Source organism: Myxocyprinus asiaticus, chromosome 12, assembly GCF_019703515.2.
Source record: "Myxocyprinus asiaticus isolate MX2 ecotype Aquarium Trade chromosome 12, UBuf_Myxa_2, whole genome shotgun sequence".
Taxonomy (NCBI): domain Eukaryota; kingdom Metazoa; phylum Chordata; class Actinopteri; order Cypriniformes; family Catostomidae; genus Myxocyprinus; species Myxocyprinus asiaticus.
This window is the reverse complement of record NC_059355.1, coordinates 14,117,642-14,138,849: the sequence shown is the minus strand read 5'-3', so window position 1 is coordinate 14,138,849 and position 21,208 is coordinate 14,117,642. Positions and strand designations below refer to the sequence as shown.

Below are 21,208 nucleotides of genomic sequence, written 5' to 3'. Positions count from 1 at the left end.
TGATGAAAGAAATAAAAGCTGAAAAAAAAAAAATAGTAGTGATCCTAACTGACCTAAGACAGGGAATGTTTTCTACGATTAAATGTCAGGAATTGTGAAAAACTGAGTTTAAATGTATTTGGCTAAGGTGTATGTAAACTTCTGTCTTCAACTATAGGTAGGTAGGTGGGTGGGTGGTGGAATTTTGGCCCACTGTTCTTTGCACAACTGCTTTAGTTCAGTCACATTGGAGGGTTTTTGAGCATGAAATGCCCGTTTAAGGTCCTGCCACAGCATCTCAATTGGGTTCAAGTCAGGACTTTGATTAGGCCATTCCAAAACTTTAATTTGGCTTCTATTGAGACATTCAGAGGTGAACTTACTCCTATGCTTTGGATCATTGTCTTGCTGCATAATCCAGTTGCGCTTTAGCTTCAACTCACAGACTGATGACCGGACGTTCTCCTTTAGGATTTTCTGATAGAGAGCAGAATTCATGTTTCCCTCAATTATTGCAAGTCGCCCTGGACCTGAAACAGCAAACCATCCCCACACCATCACACAACCACCACCATGCTTGACTCTAGGTAGTGTTGTCACAGTACCAAAATTTCAGTAGTTGGTACCGATACCAGTGAAATTTCACGGTTCTCGATACCAGTTTCAATACGACAGCAAAAATATGCTAATATTATAATGTGCTATTGAACACACCAGATTAGTTATTTTACATTTTTTAATCATTACTATTTTCCAGAACTTTCCAGAACATTTTTTTAAAGTTTCATTTAATCGCCAAAATTGTGTCTAATCAGTAAATTCTTAAAACTTTTAACAAGTGAAAATAGAACATTTCAGCATATCATTGCTGTCTTGTGATATTTTGATTAATTATTATTTTTATTATTTTTACAGTGAATATTACATTTTACTATACAGTTTCTTAAATTTTTGGCATCTAGATTATAATTTTAATCGTGCATTTATTATGACGTATTTTTTGCGGGATGTTTCACTATACCGGATAAACAGTTCACGTCACGGCTGATATCTCATCTTTTTACACTGTCCTTTTGAATCTGACAAATGAAATGTAGGACATCATTTTGGAGTGTTTGTATTTTAGATTACTGGTTTGTGTATGTGGTCATTTGTAAATGTTATGTTTTAAATTGTATTACTGTGAAGCACTTTGGTCAACTCTGTTGTTTTAAGTGCGATATAAATAAAGTGTAGCTGAGATCAAAGCACATATGCTGTGATTTTAATTATATAAATATATATTTTACATGTGCTGCCTGGTTCACAATGTTTAAGTGCTCTGCTCTGTCATCTGATACAATGTGAATGATTCTCAATGTCTGTGGAGTTTACAGTGGATGAGCGGTTGGATTTATTTAAAGTACTCAGCTCTTCCACAGTAAGACTGCAGCCTTTAGCGTTTTAATAAATCACACAAGGACATGTCACAATTTTAATTTGATTAATTGTCCATTTCAGTGTACAAGGAGTAACAGAGCATGTGTTCAAAATAAGCCTGTGAGCATTTTAAAGCTGTCGTGTGTCAGTCATACTGCACACTGGTACTGGATAGAGTCAGTGCTCAGTACTGCAGATACACTGGTATCATTACATCTTTTTTATTTTAGTATCAACTTGGTACCAGAGTACCGGTACTTTTGACAACACTAACCATAGGTATGATGATGTTTTTGTGGAATTCTGTGTTTGATTTATGCCAGATGTAACAGGACCTCTGTCTTCCAAACTGTTCCACTTTCAAGTCATCAATCCACAGAACATTCTCCCAAAAGGTTTGAGGATCATCAAGGTGTGTTTTGGCAAAATTCAGACGAGGCTTGATGTTTTTTCTGGGTTAGCAGTGGTTTTCTGATAGTGGAGTCATGAACAGTGACCTTTATTGATGAGAGGGCTGCAGTTCCTTGGATGTTGTCCTTGGCTTTTTTGTGACTTCCTGGATGAGTCGTCGCTGTGCTCTTGGAGGAATTTTGGAAGGTCGGCCACTTCTGGGAAAGTTTTTTGGAGTCCCAGAGCCTTTGAAATAGCTTTGTAACCTTTCCCAGACTGATGTATTTCAATCACCTTTTTCCTCATAATTTCTGGAATTTCATTTGACCTTGGCATAGTGTGCAACTTGATACTGCTGAAAAAGTTCTATTTAGGTGTTGATTTGATTGAACAGTGCTGGCAGTAATCAGGCCTGGGTGTGTCTAGTCCAGCTGAACCCCATTATGAATGCAGTTTCATAGATTTGGGGATTTAATAACTAAGGGCAAATACTTTTTCACACAGGCCCAGTTGGTATTGGATTGGATTGCCTTTGTTTAATGTTAGATTTTGTTTGGATTTTTGGTACAATTTAGTATGAGATGTACACTAAAACAGAAGAAATCAGAATGGGGCAAATACGTTTTCATAGCATTGTATATAGGCCAGTGTTGCTTGAAAAGATCAAGCAAAGTGTTTACTCTTGTTGTTTTTTTTTTTTTTTTGTGCAACAGACGAAGCGCCCGTGAGATCGTGTGTGTGACTCCAGCGGGTTTGGGTCCAGGCGGAACTCCCGTGATGGTGGATATAAACGCGGCTGAACTGAGGAACCCGGAAGTGAAGTTTAACTACACAGACGACCCCACTGTACTGAAGATAGAACCAGACTGGAGCATCGCCAGGTATGAACATGCAGAGCGGACGAACGGGTTAATTAACACATCCTGAAATAGTTTGTTTGGTTTAAGTAAATAAATCAATTGATAGGGATGAGCGGCACATGGTAAAAATGATATACAAATAGAAATATTTCAACCGCAGTGTTATTTAATTTTTTTTTAAATTAAGTCGTAGTTTTGTCGAAAATTATCTTTACATTTATTCTTCTTTTAAAAAGACAATATTTTGGCAATGATAAAAAAAAAAAAACGTCAAAGTAAAACAGATCAAACTTCAAACAAATATTCAAACATTTTGAAAACATTTCTTAATTATTTATGTATCAAACACACAGTTGAAGTCAGAAGTTTACATATACCTTAGCCAAATACATTTAAACTCAGTTTTTCACAATTCCTGACATTTAATTGTAGAAAACATTCCCTGTCTTAGGTCGGTTAGGATCACTATTTTAAGAATGTGAAATGTCAGAATAATAGTAGAGAGAATGATTTATTTAAGCTTTTATTTCTTTCATCACATTCCCAGTGGGTCTGAAGTTTAAATACAGTTTGTTAGTATTTGGTAGAATTGCCTTTAAATTGCTTAACTTGCGTCAAACATTTTGGGTAGCCTTCCACAAGCGTCTCACAATAAGTTGCTGGAATTTTGGCCATTCCTCCAGACAGAACTGGTGTAACTGAGTAAAGTTTGTAGGCCTACTTGCTCATGCACGCTTTTTCAGTTCTGCCCACAAATTTGATTGAGGTCAGGGCTTTGTGATGGCCACTTCAGTACCTTGACTTTGATGTCCTTAAGCCATTTTGCCACAACTTGTATGCTTGGGGTCATTGTCCATTTGGAAGAACCATTTTCGACAGAACTTTAACTTCCTGGCTGATGTCCTGAGAAGTTGCTTCAATATATCCACATAATTTTCCTTCCTCATGATGCCATCTATTTTGTGAAGTGCACCAGTCCCTTCTGCAGCAAATCACCCCCACAACATGATGCTGCCACCCCCATATTTCACAGTTGAGATGGTGTTCTTTGGCTTGCAAGCCTCACCCTTTTTCCTCCAAACATAATGGTCATTATGGCCAAAAAGTAAGAACTTTGTCCCCATGTGCACTTGCAAACTGTAGTCTGGCTCTTTTATGGTGGTTTTGGAGCATTGGCTTCTTCCTTGCTGAGCAGCCTTTCAGTTTATGTCTCGTTTTACTGTGGATATAGATACTTGTCTACCTGTTTCCTCCAGCATCTTCACAAGGTCCTTTACTGTTGTTCTGGGATTGATTTGCACTTTTTGCACCAAACTACGTTCATCTCTTGGAGACAGAATGTGTCTCCTTCCTGAGCGGTATGATGGCTGCATGGTCCCATGGTGTTTATATTTGCGTACTATTGTTTGTACAGATGAACGTGGTATCATCAGGCATTTGGAAATTGCTCCCAAGGATGAACCAGACTTGAGGAGGTCCACAATTTTTTTTCTAAGGTCTTGGCTGATTTCTTTTGATTTTCCCATGATGTCAAACAAAGAGGCACTGAGTTTGAAGTTAGGCCTTAAAATACATCCACAGGTTGACTCCAATTAGAATTCTTCACGTTTGAGAGATTGCTGTTATTTTCCGTTTTTTAGACAGATCAGGATATTGCATTAAAAGCAGAGTGAGATATTTCTTCTGAAAATGCTTTTTGTGCATTATTAGTATCTTGCAGTATTACTTTTTTCTCATTATATTCTTATCAACAGTGTGATTTAATTAAAAATGTTTAATTATCAACGTGTCTTTTTCGTCTAGTCTTCGTTATCGTTGATGAAATAAAAAAAAACTTTGTCGGCATTTTCATCTGATCTGCTGGTATAAATGATCAAGTGTTGTTTCTGCCATCATGTGGTTGGGAATTTGCATTTTACGTTTACTTTACATTGTTAAAAAGCGCTCCGCCCTCCGTGGTATTGAACCAACCCTCCGCTAAGTTCCGAATTCCTTAGTTACTGTTGCTAACATGTTTAAACATGCCTGTACCTGTTTTGCTACTATCTAACACAGGAATTATTAAAAAGCTTTGTAAACATGCATTTATGCCTAATATAGTCAGGAAAATAAAGGTTTCCAGTATCCAGTGGAAGGCTAAATTCAAAACAAATGCGAGATAAAGAGAAGCCCCATATTTTATTTTGATTGCAAAGCAGATTGATAGTTTAATTGCAATGTACATGAATAATAAAATAATAATAATAGAAATAGAAGTTCTTCATTGTATGAATGAATTGTTTTAATTAAAAAAAGAACTTTCATCCTTATCGACCAATAATTACAAGATTTTTTTATAGAAGATTCTTTAACATTGAACAATAAAGTTCCATTTGTTAACAACATTAGTTAACATGAACTAACAAAGAACAATTCTTTTACAGCATTTAATAATCTTGGTTAATGTTAATTTCAAGATATACTAATATATTTTTAAAATCAAAAGATGTTTTTGTTAAAAAATTTTAATGCACTATGAACTAACAATGAACAACTTTGTTTTTATTAACTACAATTAAGAAAAATAAATGCTATAAAATTAAATTAATTGTTTATTGTTTGTTCATGATACCTAATGCATTAACGAATGGAACCTTATTTTATGTAAAGTGTTACAGAAATGTCTTCTTACATTGCTCACCAATTTCTTATAACATGAACTAACAATGAACAATTGTGTTTTCAGAAATGAACATTAACCAAGATTAATAAATGCTGTAAAAATGTCTTGTTCATTGTTGGTTCACAACATCTTAATTGTTTACCAATCTTAACAAATGTAACCTGAGTGTACATTATAATTAAAATACTATTAATGGTAACACTTTACAGGAAGGTTCTATTTGTGAAGTATCCTTAACTTACAATGAACATTATTTATAACATCCTTTATTAATCTTGGATAATATATGAAAATACAGTTGATTCTTAGTTCATGTTAGTTCATAGTGCATTATGTTAACATATGCACTATGAATATAATAGTGCATATAGTAATATAAAAAATTTACTAGTATGTGTTGAAATTAGCATTAACCAAGATTACAAAGTATTGTGAAAGTATTATTTATATTCATTGTAGTAAACAAGATATAAGTGAATGTATGCATCCTTATTGTAATGTGTTGCCATATTAGCAGTGCAATGAATATAATGAATTTCATAGTGGCTTCACCTATTCACAAATATTTCTGTTGATATTTTTCCTGTTATAATAATATGTTACATTGATGAACAGCAACCATGTTGTACATGGTGATGGCCAGATGGTTAAGAAGGAATCCATGTTTTCTTGAGGTTTATGTTGTTTTTCTTCTCTCTTTCAGTGGTGGAACTCCATTAACGGTCATTGGAACAAACCTTGCCACCGTTAGAGAGCCAAAGATGACAGCCAAATATGGCAGCGTCAGATCAGTGAATGTAAGCTTCTAATATGAGTGAGAAACTCCCACAGGGGGAATGTAACCTTTCATACTCCTTGACTCGTTCATCTGAACAGCGCTCTCTCACCCTGTCTCTCTCAATCTCTTTCGCTCTGCTGTTTTCCTCTCTCAGTGTCAGAGGTCTGTCTACTTCCTGTGTCATTGTATTGATTTTTAAACACCATAATCTGGGTCAAAAATTATCTGTTAGCCAGGCCTGAAAAATGCCGAGTGAATTGAGAAAATTCACTGTCCATAAATATTTCTAACCAGTAAGAAACCGTATACCACAAAACAAAATTCCACTGTTCTACTTTCCATCTCAGACGAGCCCAGAGAAGTTGGTAGCGCATTTGGACAGTGCTGATGTATGGCTTCTCCTTTGCATAGTAAAGCCTAAACTTGCATCTGTGGATGCAGCGGTGAATGGTGTTGACTGACAAAGGTTTACCGAAGTTTTCCCGAGCCCATGTCATGATGTCCATTACATGACGGTTTTTAAGACAGTGACGTCTAGGGATGGGAATCATAAGGATTTTAACGATTCCGATTCCACCAAATGATTCCGGTTCCTTAATGGTTCCAGTAATTATTTTCATACTTTTTTTTTTATTATTATTATTTGGAAATGAGAAATGCAATTCTTTTTGTATTTACTACCCTCTGCTGTCTATTACCAAATGATGAGATAATTTAAGGCTTCTAAAGAACATATATAACAAATCAGAAATACATTTCATGTAAAAAAAAAATTCTTGTAAAAGGTGTGTTTTCACCTAATTTAGAGACATTATTGCAATCCAATAACAGATCCTAACTATATTTTAAATAAATCTAAACGAACAAAAAAACATGATGGCATATTTCATTAATTCATTTATTATTTTATAAAATTCCAGTTATTACAACAAAGCTCATGTATCTTTAATTATACATTGTCTTAGGAACATCCAGTCAGTAACTGCACTGCTTCATTTAATAGAGACATGGGTCATCATTAAATAAATAGTAACAGTTCCAGAGACAGTTTAGAGTGTCTTATGTAGCCTAATGTTGTACTTCAGGCTTGTGAGACTTCAACAGTTCTTATTTCATTTCAGATTGGACAATCATAACTTGCGCATCAGTATAAGATTACTTGTATACCGGACTATCCTAGAAGCACTGTGTGTTTCGCGCTGTAGATTCAAAAGAACCAGCTGAAAATTGCACACAGGAGAACCATTAATGGAACTGAAAGTCACAAAGATCATACGATTCCAGTATTTTTTTATAGAATGAAACCGCTTCTGAATTAGAACCATTTCTTGGTTTCCAACCCTAGTGACGTCTGAGGGATCGGAGATCACGTGCATTTGGAAGTGGTTTACGGCCTTGCCCTTAACGTGCTGAGATTTGATTCCTTGAATCTTTTACCTATATTGTGCACCTTAGAGAGTGAAATGCCCAAAATCCTTCCTATTTGTCTTTGGGGAACATTGTTCTCAATACACTGGATTATTTGCTGATGCATCTATTTGCAAATTGTTGAGCCTCGACCCATCCTTGTTCTTGAAGGACTAGGCTTTTTTTGGAGGCTCCTTGTATACTTCAACATGATTGCATTAGCCTTTTAACATCTCCTGTTTCGCATCACCTTGTTATTTCAACTTATCAGATTGTTATTAGTCCTAAATTAACCCTGTCTCAACTTTTCTGGAGCATGTTTAGTTCATCTGATTTAAAAATGAGTGTTTATTAAAAATATATATATTTCATTCACAAGGTTTTTTTAATATAGCACAGGGTGAATCGAATTTACAGATCAATCAGTTTTGTTTTTATTCGCATTTTTAATACTATCCCATTTTTTTCGGAATTGGGGTTGTATATATTTTGCTCCTTTGACAATATAATTATTTCACTTTATTATGTTATTTGCGACAAACAATGCTAGTCATTGTGTCTCAAAATGCGTCAGTTGCACAGTGTGAATTTGTTCCTCATATTTTTGTTTTTAGTGGCTTAATGTTGTATGTATTGCTGGAGAAGAAAAATAAATTAGGCTTCCTAGATAAATATTTGAAGGTGAATCTAGTGTTGTGTAATGCGATTAACAAATTCATTAGTTATTGTAATATAATTTCATTTTAGTCAAAAAGTAATGTTACAGGTTACTTTTTAAGTTCTTGTAATGAGATTACAGTTACTGACTTTGAATAAAATTTCTTGGCCTACACATATTTAAAATAACATTAGTTATGTTGAATACATATTAAGCATGAATTATGTTCATATGTATGTCTATTCCCCCCGTAAACACCTATTGAATCATTGTAACAGAGAAAATGCATGTTGCTGAGGTTGTGACTTGCGTGTGTCAATGGACGAGAAGAAAATGCAGACGTTATTTTAAATTTGTTGAGCGAAAAACAAAAATGTTTCTGTGGATTGTATGGGTTTTAGAAAATACCTCAAATGTATAGTAATGTGATTACTTTTTCCATGAAATAATGAGTTATATAATCTTAATACATTTTTAGGGAAGTAATTAATAATCTGTAGTTAATTAATTTTTTGAGGAACACTGGCACGACAGACTTTCTTTAGTAGACTGTTTGGATGTTTTTGATTTGATTCGCACATTTCACTTACAATTATTATTATTCTTACAATTCGAATTAAACCATGTAATGTTGTGGTTTCTAATCATGTTACCAGACAACTGGTGAGAAACTCAAATTGTATTTACTTCCCAAAGCCAATTATAACTCTCATTTGTCTCTTAATGAGTGCTAATATTGTACACTGACCACAAGTGTTCACAGTAATGGTTTAATCTCTCTGCAGAACTGTACCGTGGTGAATAACACAGTGATGGTGTGTCTGGTTCCGTCTGTGGCGAGATCAGAGAGGGGGTTCTCAGAGGTGGGCAGTGGTCCGGATGAGATCGGCTTTATCATGGATAATGTTCAGACGCTGCTGGTGGTTAATGAGAGCTTCAGTTTCTATCCTGACCCTGTGTTTGAACCCCTCAGTCCATCCATGCTGGAGCTCAAATCGGGTTCTCCACTCATACTGAAGGTAAGGAAGTGCATGAATGGAAACCACAACAGACGTTTCTAAATTAAACAAGAAGACATTTGGGGGAGATTATGGCCATAAACCCCTGAGAAAGAGATACTAGCTGCATCCAAATTTGCGTACTTTCAGAGTATACACTGAATTCAATGAAGAACTCTGATGGAAGACTAGAAAAACTGGAGAAAATAAATAACTACAACTGAAAATGTGTGTGTGTTTTAGGGCAAGAATCTCATTCCTTCAGCAACTGGTAACTACAGGTTGAACTACTCCGTTCTGATTGGTGACAAACCATGTGTGTTGACCGTCTCTGAGACTCAACTGCTGTGCGAATGGCCGAATCTGACCGGACAACATAAAGTTACTGTAAGTGTGCCGGCGTCATTTCAATAAATATTTTATAATTGCTTTTTATTTTATCTTTAAAAGACTTTGCTTTCTTTACCATGACTAGCATCAAATTACTGATGGGAATTTTTGTCGTTGTTCTCTTGGGTTTTGCATTTTATTTATTTACAGTCAGTCTACAATGTATTTGAGAGCCAGATCTGTATTTACATGTTGTCAGTTCCATCTTTAAAAGCTTTTTTCATTTAAAAAATACAGTATATTAGTACATCTTTTTATATTTTGTGTGCTACATCACTGCAATGTTTTTTTCCCCAAGCCACCTGCACTCTGTTTAAAAGCACCCTAAAGGGAGAAACAGAGTCGCTTTGAGACCTACAGACCCACATGTTTGTCCTCGACCTATATATTCTGACCCATATACAAGCTACAGTCATCTCGCCCTGTTTCTCTACCACGGTCTCATTTTACAGTTTAAAAACTGTATACGACTTGACACGTCCCAGAAGCCACTGGAAACCTTTTTAAACTGTTAATATACTTGGAATATGTTAATATACTTAATCCAGAATTGTGAGGTATATTTGGGCAAATCACCTTGTCATTGGTGATTTTTGAGGTGTTGTGTATAGAATGGGATTGTGGGATAGTTTATTGTAGTCATAACTGTTTCAAGAAGTTATGTTTTTATTTGTTTTCTTGCACCTAAAACCATTTTTCATGACCAATTTTCCACCTTCTCTCTGACCCTCAACACTGTTTTTGCTACTGTACCTTTAAGACTTCTATATGTAATCGAATGTGTGTTGTGCAGGTCTTGGCCGGAGGTTTCAGGTATTCTCCGGGAACTCTACAGATGTACTCTGACAGCCTCCTGACTCTTCCTGCTATCATCGGTATTGGGGGAGGAGGGGGTCTTCTACTCATCGTTATCATCATCATCCTCATCGCTTACAAACGAAAGTCCCGCGACGCTGACCGAACGCTCAAGCGCTTGCAGTTACAGATGCACAACCTTGAGTCCAGAGTCGCACTGGAGTGCAAAGAAGGTAAAACACAAGTATTTCATTACGTTACCTCTCTTTGAAGGCATTTACTTTTTCGCTTGTACTTTTTTGTTTGCTTTACTCTTGTGTGTGTTCGTTTTTTCTTTAATTTCTTTATTTTATTCTTTTGTTCAGTTCTGTTTGTTCTTTTAAGTAATTTGCTTTCTTTTGGTTTTTTTGTTCATTTATTCATTTATTCTTTGTTCCTTTTTATCATTTTTCATATGTTTGTTTTTTTTGTTTTGATTTTGATTGATTATATATTCTTTTGTTTGCTTGTTTTTATCATTCTTACATTATCCATTTCACTCTCTTTCAGATTGTTTGTTCTTTCTTTATCGTTTGTTCAGTCTCTGTTCTTTCTTGCCTTTCATTCTTTCACCTGATCTTTTTTGTTTGATTCTTCATTCTTTTGTCAAGTCTCTTTCACTCTTCTTTCCTTTTGTTCCTTTGTGTTCGTTGGTTTGTTCTTTTTTCATTTATTCGATCTATTCATTTTTTCTTTCATTCTTTTGCTCAATCTTTTTTTGTTTGATCCTTCTTTTGTTTCTTTTTTCCTTTTGTTTGTTTGTTTTCTTTTCGTTCGTTTGTTCCAATATTTGTTTCCTTTCATTTCATGCTTGATCTTTTAGTTTGATTCAGCATTCTTTTGTTCATTTATTCTTTCTTTCACTCTTTTGTTTGTTCTTTCCTTCAGATTGTTTGCTCTTTCTTTTTGGTTTGTACGATTTGTCCCTTCATTCTTTTGCTCAATATTTTGTTTGTTCCTTCATTCTTTTGTTTGTTTGTTCTTTCACTTTTCTTTTTAATTTGTTTTGTTTTTCCTCTTTATTTATTTTTTTTTGTTTGTTCGATCAGTTCTTTCATTCTTTGCGCAATCTTTCATTGTTTTGATTGTCCTTTCATTCTTTTTTCTTTCATTCATTGTTTTATTTTGTTCTCTAATAAGCAGAGCTTGTAATTATATTATCTGTAATCTTAAAGACTTTCCTTTTTGTTTGTTCTTTAGTTTGTTGTAGCTTTACAGAAAATCATACTGTAATGCCTGTAATATCTTTTTTTTTTCATTTGTTTGATCGTTTTCTTTATCTTTTATTTTCTTGTCTTTTGTTAGTTTGTTCTTTTTCATTATCTCCCTCTGCTCTTTCTTCTTAACTTCTCAATCTTTGTCAATTGTTCAGAAATGTTTTTTCATTTGTTAACTTCAGTTTTTCTTTCTCTCTTTTGTTTTCTCAATCCGGTCTCTCTTTCTCTCTCTCTTATTGGCTTTTTCATTTGCCTCTGTTAGAGATGACCTCACCAGTCTTCATGATGCCCATAATTTATCATACAAACCCACATGCTCACACACATTGAATTTTCATCTCATTCCTGCCGCGGTCATGAGGGCAATAAGCGAGTCACCCATTATCCGTCTCTGTCGGGCCCGAGGTGATGACCTTGTCTGTCTGCAGACATGGAGAGATGAGCAACAGAAAAGAGTGGTTAAAAGAGATAGGTAGAGCAAGGTGAGAGTGACAGGTCACAGTTAAGTGATGAAACATCCTCTAGGATAAATAAAGTGCTACAATAAATAACCACAACATCCACATTGATTAGATGAGTGTCAGCCGCAGCAGTTCACGAGACTGGATAGCAAGTTTGGGAAGGAGCATTGTACAGTATATTCCTGATATTCTATATAAATATCTGAGGAGCAGAGCTGAGAGAAAATATAGGCAGGAGGACCCTATGGTCTGATGCATCTGACCATCTGATGCATATTACACACAAAACTGTAAGAGTTTCATGTTTATCTTCATAATTTACCACAGATTACCTATTTGTTTGGCATTGTCTGTACAGTTTACCACAGATTACCAATTTGTTTGGTGTAGATTACCAGTTTGTTTGGTGCTGTCTTCATAATTTACCACAGGTTACCAGTTTGTTAGGCATTGTTTTAATAATTTACCACAGATTACCTGTTTTCTAATCTGTTTTGCATTATATATATATATAACATTTACCCCACATTTCCGGTGTGTATGGCGTCGTCAGTATAATTTACCACAGATTAAAAGTTTGTTTGGTGTTGTCTGTAAGATTTACTACAGAATTCAGTGAGTGACTATGGTCTGTTATTGTAGTTTCATCGATAAAAACCCACCAAAAAAAAAAAAAGAGCAAAGCATGGTTTGTCGAATAAGATGCTGTGTGGTACAGACTGTATGATGAAGTCCAACTACGTGAAACTACATCTGTATTAACCACCTATTTCTCTCTCTCTAGCGTTTGCGGAGTTGCAGACTGATATCCATGAGTTGACTCAGGATCTGGATGGAGCTGGAATTCCATTCCTGGATTACCGTATGTACGCAATGAGAGTTCTGTTCCCTGGAATTGAGGATCACCCTGTTCTGAAGGAGATGGAGGTAGGAGACCCACAGTTTTTCACACACACACTATGATTAGTCAGAGGTTAGCGCTTGCCTGGTCACTATTGGCAACTAATCACATGTTGGATTTACATTTGTGTGGCTCATTTGTTGTGTGTTGCCCGATATTTCCATTTTGATCTGTCTTGTATGTCCAATTCACGAAAAATTTTTGAATTGAAAAAGTATTTACAATTGACGTGTACATCTAACATCTCTTTCTCTCTTTCAGGTGCCAGCTAATGTTGAGAAAGCTCTTACTCTGTTCGGCCAGCTCTTGAATAAGAAGCACTTTCTGTTGACATTCATCCGGACGCTAGAAGCACAGCGCTCGTTTTCCATGCGTGACCGCGGGAACGTGGCGTCGCTTATCATGAGCGCCCTGCAAGGGGAGATGGAGTACGCCACGGGCGTCCTGAAACAACTGCTTTCTGACCTCATCGACAAAAACCTGGAAAGCAAGAACCACCCCAAACTCCTGCTCCGTCGGTGCGTACTTGTATACATTTCACATACATTTTATCTGATGTACAGGTTCTGCTTTTGTTGTTTCACGCTTTGTAGCTCCACCCATAATGAAATCTCATTGGTCTAAAATCCCTCCCCACATATCTGCATATTAAACATCAAGTGTGTTCTGATTGGCTGTGATTTTGATGCTTCATGCAGCCAAACAAGACAAATCGCCCCACATTTGATTTAAGAAAAGATGTTAATAATAACATCACAAAAATTACGGGGTCAAGCTCTTTCTCTCTCCCCTTCTGTTTGCCCTTTCATGTCTGTCTCTCGTTTGCCCATGTGTTTCTGTCAGGTGATATTACACATTTGAGCACACACACACACACACACACACACTCCCTGTGGAGAGAGAAAGCGTGAAGGATGACACTGGGGGAGCTGAAGCTCAGAGCGAGAGGCTACATGAGAGACATGATGAGAGAGATTGAGGGGTGTGTGTGGGTGGAGAGATTTAGACGAGTATCTCTGTATTTATATTATACACGTGTGTGTTTATGGGTTTAGTCTAGAAGACTTGACACTAATTTCTCTCTTTGACTCGCACTGAAATCTCAAATCAGTATAAAAAACACAAACCAACGCTTTGCAAAATAACTTGTTACTGAACATTGAAGTCTTGCATCTACCTGGAACATAACTTGCACTGTGAATACGTTGTTTCTTAAAAACACGCTACATGTAGCATTATCTTAAACTGTCTAAACGTGAGGAATTTACAACTTCTAAGAGTAGCTAATACATCAGTGTATTCATTATATGCCATGATTTCATGAGCCCAGTTTTATAGGACAGTTTTCTCATTTTGTTTAATCTTGCATATTAAAAATATTACTCATTAATATGTTTGATACATGTTTAAAAAATTCTAAGTAGTTTCTTTTTTCTAAGTAGTTTATAAATTTTCAAAATATTTATATATTTGGTAAAAATTTGGTCTGTTACAGTAGATTCGTGTCAGTCTCTCAAATGTAACCATTCTCCGCATTATGTGGTAGCTTGCAATTTTGTATAATTTTGGCAATTTTTCTACAAAAACCGTGAATCTGAGATTATCCGAGTGTCACGGTCCTGTCAGTCTGGGTTTTGTTCTGACAGGACCGTGGCATCATCGTCCCATGTCTGTCTTGTGTCTCGTGTTGCGCTGTGCGCTCGGGTCGTAAGCTGTCTTCACATTGTGCTGAGTTTCGGTCACTTTGGTTTCAGGTTTGTGTGTGGCTGAACTCTCGCACAGGTGTCCTGTCTTGTTTTTGTCACCTGACGCATGCATCGCGAGGCAAACGCCTTGTGAGAGCACATGGTTTGTTTTGTTTCTGTATCGCCACATGTCTCTGTCTTATGTCATACCCCACCTCCTTGTTAACCCATAATTAGTTTATTAGTCACACCTGCCCTGTCTTGTTATCCTGTTGATTTCTCTCCCTATTTTAGTCTCCTCGTGTGTGTTTGTTCCAGTCGGTCGTGTGTGTTGGTTGGTCTAGTTTGTCAGTCGGTTTATTCCCCCATCCCTACCCGGTCTGGTCGGTCCTGTCTCCAGTTTCTTCTGCCTCAGCCTGGATTATTTATTTTGTGTTTTTCCCCCTCGGGCAGTTTGTTTTTTTCCCCCTTGTGGGAGTTTGTGTTTGTTTTTTGTATTAAATAAATTCCTTTATTTTTACTCTGTGCTTGGGTCCTGAGCCTCTCTGTTATCTCTGCAAGATCGTGTCATTACGAATTGACCAAGATGGACCCAGCAGAGTTTTTTTTTTTCTTCTTCTTCAATTGGTTCTCCTGCTCGCCAGCATGCAGTGCACATCAAGATGCTGCACAGGGTAAGGCAGGAGGACAAGTCCATGTGGGGATATGCCCTAGAGTTTTTGTCATTGTCTTCAGGTCTGGGATACAATCAGACCTGCCTTACTGATCAGACCGGCAGGACTGAATGAACCTATTAGATCTTGTATCCCAGAACAGGGTGAGGATGAGTAATTTCTCGAGGCAGTCAGACAAGCCCTTAAATCGGAGGAAGTTATCACAGCCAGTGCCTTGGGAGACTTCTCATCCTCATCCCAACCCAAGAACAAGGGCACTCCCCACACGAGTGGACGCTTCGGCCCTTGCCCCCGCACCTCACAGGAGGAAGCGGAGAGGGAAGCCCATCCCGGTCGTTCCTGCTGCTGACCGCCAGGTGACGGAGGCCGTTCTCCAGTCGCTGCCAGCGCTCCCGGCCACAGAGGTCGTTCCCCAATCTCTGCCGGTGTTCATGGCCATGGAGGCCGTTCCCGTCATGGCCATTGCCCGAGCCTTCCACGGCTCCGCCCCCTGAGCCGCTCCCTTCTGAACCCTGTCCAGTGGCCGCCCTCCAGTTCAGTGCCCCCTGTCTAGCGGCTGCCGCCCAGTACTCTGCCCTGAGGCCTCCTCCCAGGCCGTCAAACCCCCACCTTTACCCTGAGGCATCCTCCCAGGCCACCAGACCCTGCCTCCACCTTGAGGCCTCCTCCCAGGCCACCAGACCCTGCCTCCGCCCTGAGGCCTCCCCCCCAGGCCGCCAGACCTCACCCCTTTCCTTAAGTTCCCTCTTTGGTTTCCCTCCCTTTCTGTTGTGTTTTCTGTTTTCTGTTTTCTGTTAGTGCTCATTTTGTCTGTCTTGTGTATTGTTTGTTTTCCAAAACGGGAACATCAAACGGTATTGTTTGATGTCTGGTACAGTTTCGGTTTGTGTTGGGATCCGGACACTCATGCTCCAGATTCGGTCTGTTATTGACATGCATTGCGCTTAATGTCATCTTGGCGGCATGCACTCACGTCAATAGTTAATGTCTGTCTCTCGTGAACAAGTGTGCGCCTCGCATTGCACTGCATGCCCGGGTCATGAGCTGTCTTCAAGTTGTGTTGAGGTTCGGTCACTTCAGTCTGAGGTTTCAGATTTGTGTGTGGCTGAACTCTTGCACAGGTGTCCTGTCTTGTTTTTGTCACGTGGCTATTGCCTCGCGATGTACGCTCAGGTTTTGTTTAGTGTGAGAATGTGTGCTGTCACTTTGTTTGGCGTTGCTACGTGAACACTCTTGTTTGTCAGTTGGCATGTGCGTATATGGCCTTATTGTCTTGACGATGTGCGCTCATGCCATTCGGGTGTTTTGTTGTCTTGTGAGAGCACGTGGCATTGTTTTGTCTCTGTATCTCCGTGTGTCTCTCTGTTTTACATCATAATCCACCTCCTTGTTTGCCCATTATTAGTTTATTTATTTATTGGATTTTTTTTCCCCTTTTTCTCCCAATTTGGAATGCCAAATTCCCAATGTGCTCTAAGTCCTCTTGATGGCGTAGTGACTTGCCTCAATCCGGGTGGCGGAGGACGAATCTCAGCTGCCTCCGTGTCTGAGACCGTCAATCCACGCATCTTATCACGTGGCATGTTGAGCGCGTTACCGCGGAGACATAGCGCATGTGGAGGCTTCACGCCATCCACCGCGGCATCCACGCACAACTCGCCATGCACCCCACCGAGAGCTAACCACATTATAGCAATCACAAGGAGGTTACCCCATGTGACACTACCCTCCCTAGCAACTGGGCCAATTTGGTTGCTTAGGAGACCTGGCTGGAGTCACTCAGCACGCCCTGGGATTCGAACTAGCGAACTCCAGGGGTGGTATCCAGCGTCTTTACCACTGAGCTACCCAGGCCCCCCATTATTAGTTTATTAGTCACACATGCCCTGTTAACCTGTTGATTTCTCTCTCTATTTTAGTCTCTTCGTGTGTGCTGTCCAGTGCCAGTTCGTCTTGTGTTATTCCAGTCAGTCGTGTGTGTTGGTTGGTCTAGTTTGTCAGTCGGTTTATTACCATCCCTACCTGGTCTGGTCGGTCCTGTTACCAGTTTCCCAGGATTATTTACTTTGTGTTTTTCCCCTTCGGGGTAGTTTGTTTATTGTTTATTTTTCCCCCTTTTGGGAGTTTGTGTTTTGTTTTTTGTATTGTATGTCTGTCTCTCGCGAACAAGGTTGCGTCTCACGTAGCGCTGCAAGCCCGGGTTGCAAGCTGTCTTCACGTTGTGCTGAAGTTCGGTCACTTTGGTCTGAAGTTTCGGGTTTGTGTGTGGCCAAACTCTTGTACAGGTGTCCTGTCTTGTTTTTGTCGCCTTTTGCGTGCATTGCATGCCGTTTGCCTCGTGATATACTCTCAGGTTTTGTTTAGTGTTAGAATGTGTGCTGTTGCAACGCATTCCCTCGTCTTGTTTGTCAGTTGGCATGAGTGTATATTGCCTTATTGTCTTGGTGATGTATGCTCATGCCATTCGGGTGTTTTGTTTTGCTGTGTTTTGTTTCTGTATCACCGCGTGTTTCTCTGTCTTGCGTCATACCGTGCCTCCTTATTTTCCCAATATAAGTTTATTAGTCACACCTGCACTGTCTTGTTAACCTGTTGATTTCTCTCTCTATTTTAGTCTCCTCGTGTGTGCTGTCCAGTGCCAGTTCATCTTGTGTTTGTTCCAGTCGGTCGTGTGTTTTGGTTGGTCTAGTTTGTCAGTTGGTTTATTCCCCCATCCCTACCCCGTCCGGTCAGTCCTGTCTCCTGTTTCCCCTGCCCCAGCTTGGATTATTTACTTTGTGTTTTTTCCCTTTGTGGTAGTTTGTTTATTGTTTTTTTCCCCCTTATGGGAGTTTGTGTTTGTTTTTTGTATTAAATAAATTCCTTTATTTTTACTTTGTCTTGGGTCCTGAGCCTCTCTGGTATCTCTGCAAGATTGTGACAATGAGACAATTTTCTCCATGTTTGACAGCAGAAAAACAAATGCTCAAAGCTTGGTGCAGTCCAGACATATCAAACTACACAGCTGCCATTCTATCATCTACAACTGTCCTGTGTTAGCTGGAATGTATGGTAATTTGGCTGAAATGGCGATGTCCTGCATGAAACGCATGATGGTGGATCTTTTTGCGTTCACTATCAAAATCCTTGTTTCTTTCATAGACAGCAGATGACACATGCATCAAAGTTAGTGTTTAATCTTAACGCGCTCTTTAGAAGCTGCTCAGAGTTTGGTCTGTGGTGGAGTCAGTCAGCGTGTTTACATGCTCGTTCTTATAAGAATTATGCTTAATAAGCCCACAGCATGTGTGCTCATGTAAACACATTAAACGGCATTCCTTTATTGTGGTATGGTCATAAACGGCATAAGAATAAACCAGTCGGCACGTGTAGATTTTTGCCTATTATGCCGATTTCACATGGCATGTAAACACCTTAACTGGCCTTCTCACTGCCTCATCCGATGTGCGCACATCAAAAGCGGAGAATAACACAGTTATTTTGAATGTCTTGCAAACGTGGATGTCTTGCTTTGTCTGATTTTTTTACATAAGCAGATTTATAATAAAGCAGGTAATCGGGGGGTCTGGGTAGCTCAGCGAGTAAAGACACTGACTACCACCCCTGGAGTCGTGAGTTCGAATCCAGGGCGTGCTGAGTGAATCCAGCCAGGTCTCCTAAGCAACCAAATTGGCCCGGTTGCTAGGGAGGGTAGAGTCACATGGGGTAACCTCCTCGTGGTCACTATAACGTGGTTCTCGCTCTCGGTGGGGCGCGTGTTGAGTTGTACGTGGATGCTGCGGAGAATAGCGTGAAGCCTCCACATGCACTATGTCTCCGCGGTAACGCGCTCAACAAGCCACGTGATAAGATGCGAGGATTGACGGTCTCGGACGCAGAGGCAACTGAGATTCGTCCACCACCACCTGGATTGAGTCACTACACCACCATGAGGACTTAGAGCACATTGGGAATTGGGCATTCCAAATAGGGGAGAAAAAAAATTAAAAAATAAAGCAGGTAATCAGCATATTGGTGTGCAGGTAAACGTGCTCAGTGAGACAGTTAATTTTGAGTCCGCACTAAATGCACTTGCTTTGGAAAATGAGACACTAAAACGTGGCGCTCATGGCATTTTCAAATTCGCGTAAAATGTGATCAGAATTTAGAATGATCTAACAGTGATTATTGAACAAGTGATCGCGATCAGGCCTACATTTGTGCTTAGTTTAGTTTGTCTGAGGCCGAACATTTTAACAGAAAAACCGCAACAAATTCAGTAATTTTGGTCCACATTAATCAAGAAAAAGTGCTGTGAAATCATCCCTTACAAAACTTCTAGAGGCCTGGCAAACTTGCCGCAAATTCGCCACTCATTATTTTCACATGCAAATGAGCAAAAACATTTTTTGACTTTGAATTATATGCCATTTTAGTCGAGTAAAATTGACATGATGGAAAATTGACTAAATTTTCGAACATTTTTGTCAAAGGATTAAAATTGGGGCTAAAATAAAAATAAAAATAATTGCTTAAATTACAAACATTCAGTTTCCAAAATGTTAGTTTTTTGTTTAGTTAACAATAATCTTTTCTTTTAGTTTTTGTTAACCATTATACCACAGGTCTGGGGGGTTAAAGCATGAAAAAATTGCTCTATAATTTGAAATTCGATTGCAATCAGATTTTGTAAATATTTATCAGTGGGGCAATTCACTTATGTAATTAAACCAAAATCAGAATCCTGAATCAAATCTCAATCGCTTACCCCTCCAAAAACATTCCCCCACAAAATATTCTCACTTTTTTTTTTTTTTTTTTTACCAGCTCTCATTCACATTTAGATCTCACTGTCAGAATGGCTGAATAATTCAACAGAGATAATAAAAACAAACATATTTTACCAGATTCCTCGTCGACGCCTCCTAGCACGCGCCGTGAGCAGATTAGCGCTAATAAGGTCCATTAATTACCAGCTGTGTAATTAGCCTCATTCTGAGGGACTTTTTTCAGCGGCTTGTTATTGTGCACCAGGTTTCTGTTTAATGACAGAAGATATGGAATAATTTTAATTGGTGTTTTCTTAATGAAGATTAGTGGTTTGCTTTGCGAAGGAAGCGAGTGGCTGTTTGCTTTGTTAGTAATGCTAAATTATCAGTGTGTGCTTGGCGCCTGGGTCCTTTGAAGGTTTTTCCTTGCACTGCATTCACCACTGGCAGAATCATTCAGCAGCACTTTGATGTTAGCTGGTACTTAAATACATCTCGCTCCCCCCCAAAGATGTTGGTAATCGGAATGGCTTTTTTCTTGTTGTGAGCCTTGGAAAATTTGGAGATGCAAGATGTCTTCAAAGCTTCCTCGTCTCTTTCGCTCTCTGCTCTTAAAGGTTACCTTGGGGACTCAGAGACTCGAGTAAATAAATCCATGACCATTCTTTTTTCTATTTTCGCCCTCAGGACGGAATCAGTGGCAGAAAAGATGCTAACAAACTGGTTTACCTTCCTCCTCTATAAGTTTCTCAAGGTAAGTGGAAGTAGTGTTTTCTTAAAGAGCACCTATTATGGTTTTTAAACATGCCTAATTTTGTTTTAAAGGTCTCATACAATAGATTTACATGCATCCAAGGTCAAAAAACACTTTAATTTGCTCATAATTTAAATTGCAGCATTACTTTTTTTTCCTAGTGTCAAAAACGACTCGTTCAATGATCCGTTCTAAAGGATTCATTCTAAACTCCTCCTTTCAGAGAGCCTACTCTGCTCTGATTGGTCAGATGTTCCAGTCTGTTGTGATTGGTCTACCGCTTAGTATAGTGTTTGAGGGCGGGTCAAAGCTGTTCGCGAGCAGCCAGTGAAGACCAGAGGTGGGTTTTTTGTTACTAAATTACGTAGGTTAGTACAGGATGTAAGTCTGGAG

The 21,208-nt window shown here is 38.7% G+C and overlaps 1 protein-coding gene across 1 annotated transcript in view; it reads left to right on the top strand.

Annotated features, from left to right (window-relative positions):
* The window catches only part of LOC127448657 (plexin-A1-like), a 204,745-nt gene that overhangs the window by 163,999 nt on the left and 19,538 nt on the right, over nt 1-21,208 (top strand). Inside the window, exons 16-23 of the mRNA XM_051711354.1 lie at nt 2,502-2,669; nt 6,014-6,107; nt 8,939-9,172; nt 9,395-9,538; nt 10,335-10,569; nt 12,838-12,980; nt 13,216-13,472; nt 20,749-20,815. Coding sequence (XP_051567314.1) covers nt 2,502-2,669; nt 6,014-6,107; nt 8,939-9,172; nt 9,395-9,538; nt 10,335-10,569; nt 12,838-12,980; nt 13,216-13,472; nt 20,749-20,815 — 1,342 coding nt within the window. The remainder of the gene's footprint in view (nt 1-2,501; nt 2,670-6,013; nt 6,108-8,938; nt 9,173-9,394; nt 9,539-10,334; nt 10,570-12,837; nt 12,981-13,215; nt 13,473-20,748; nt 20,816-21,208) is intronic.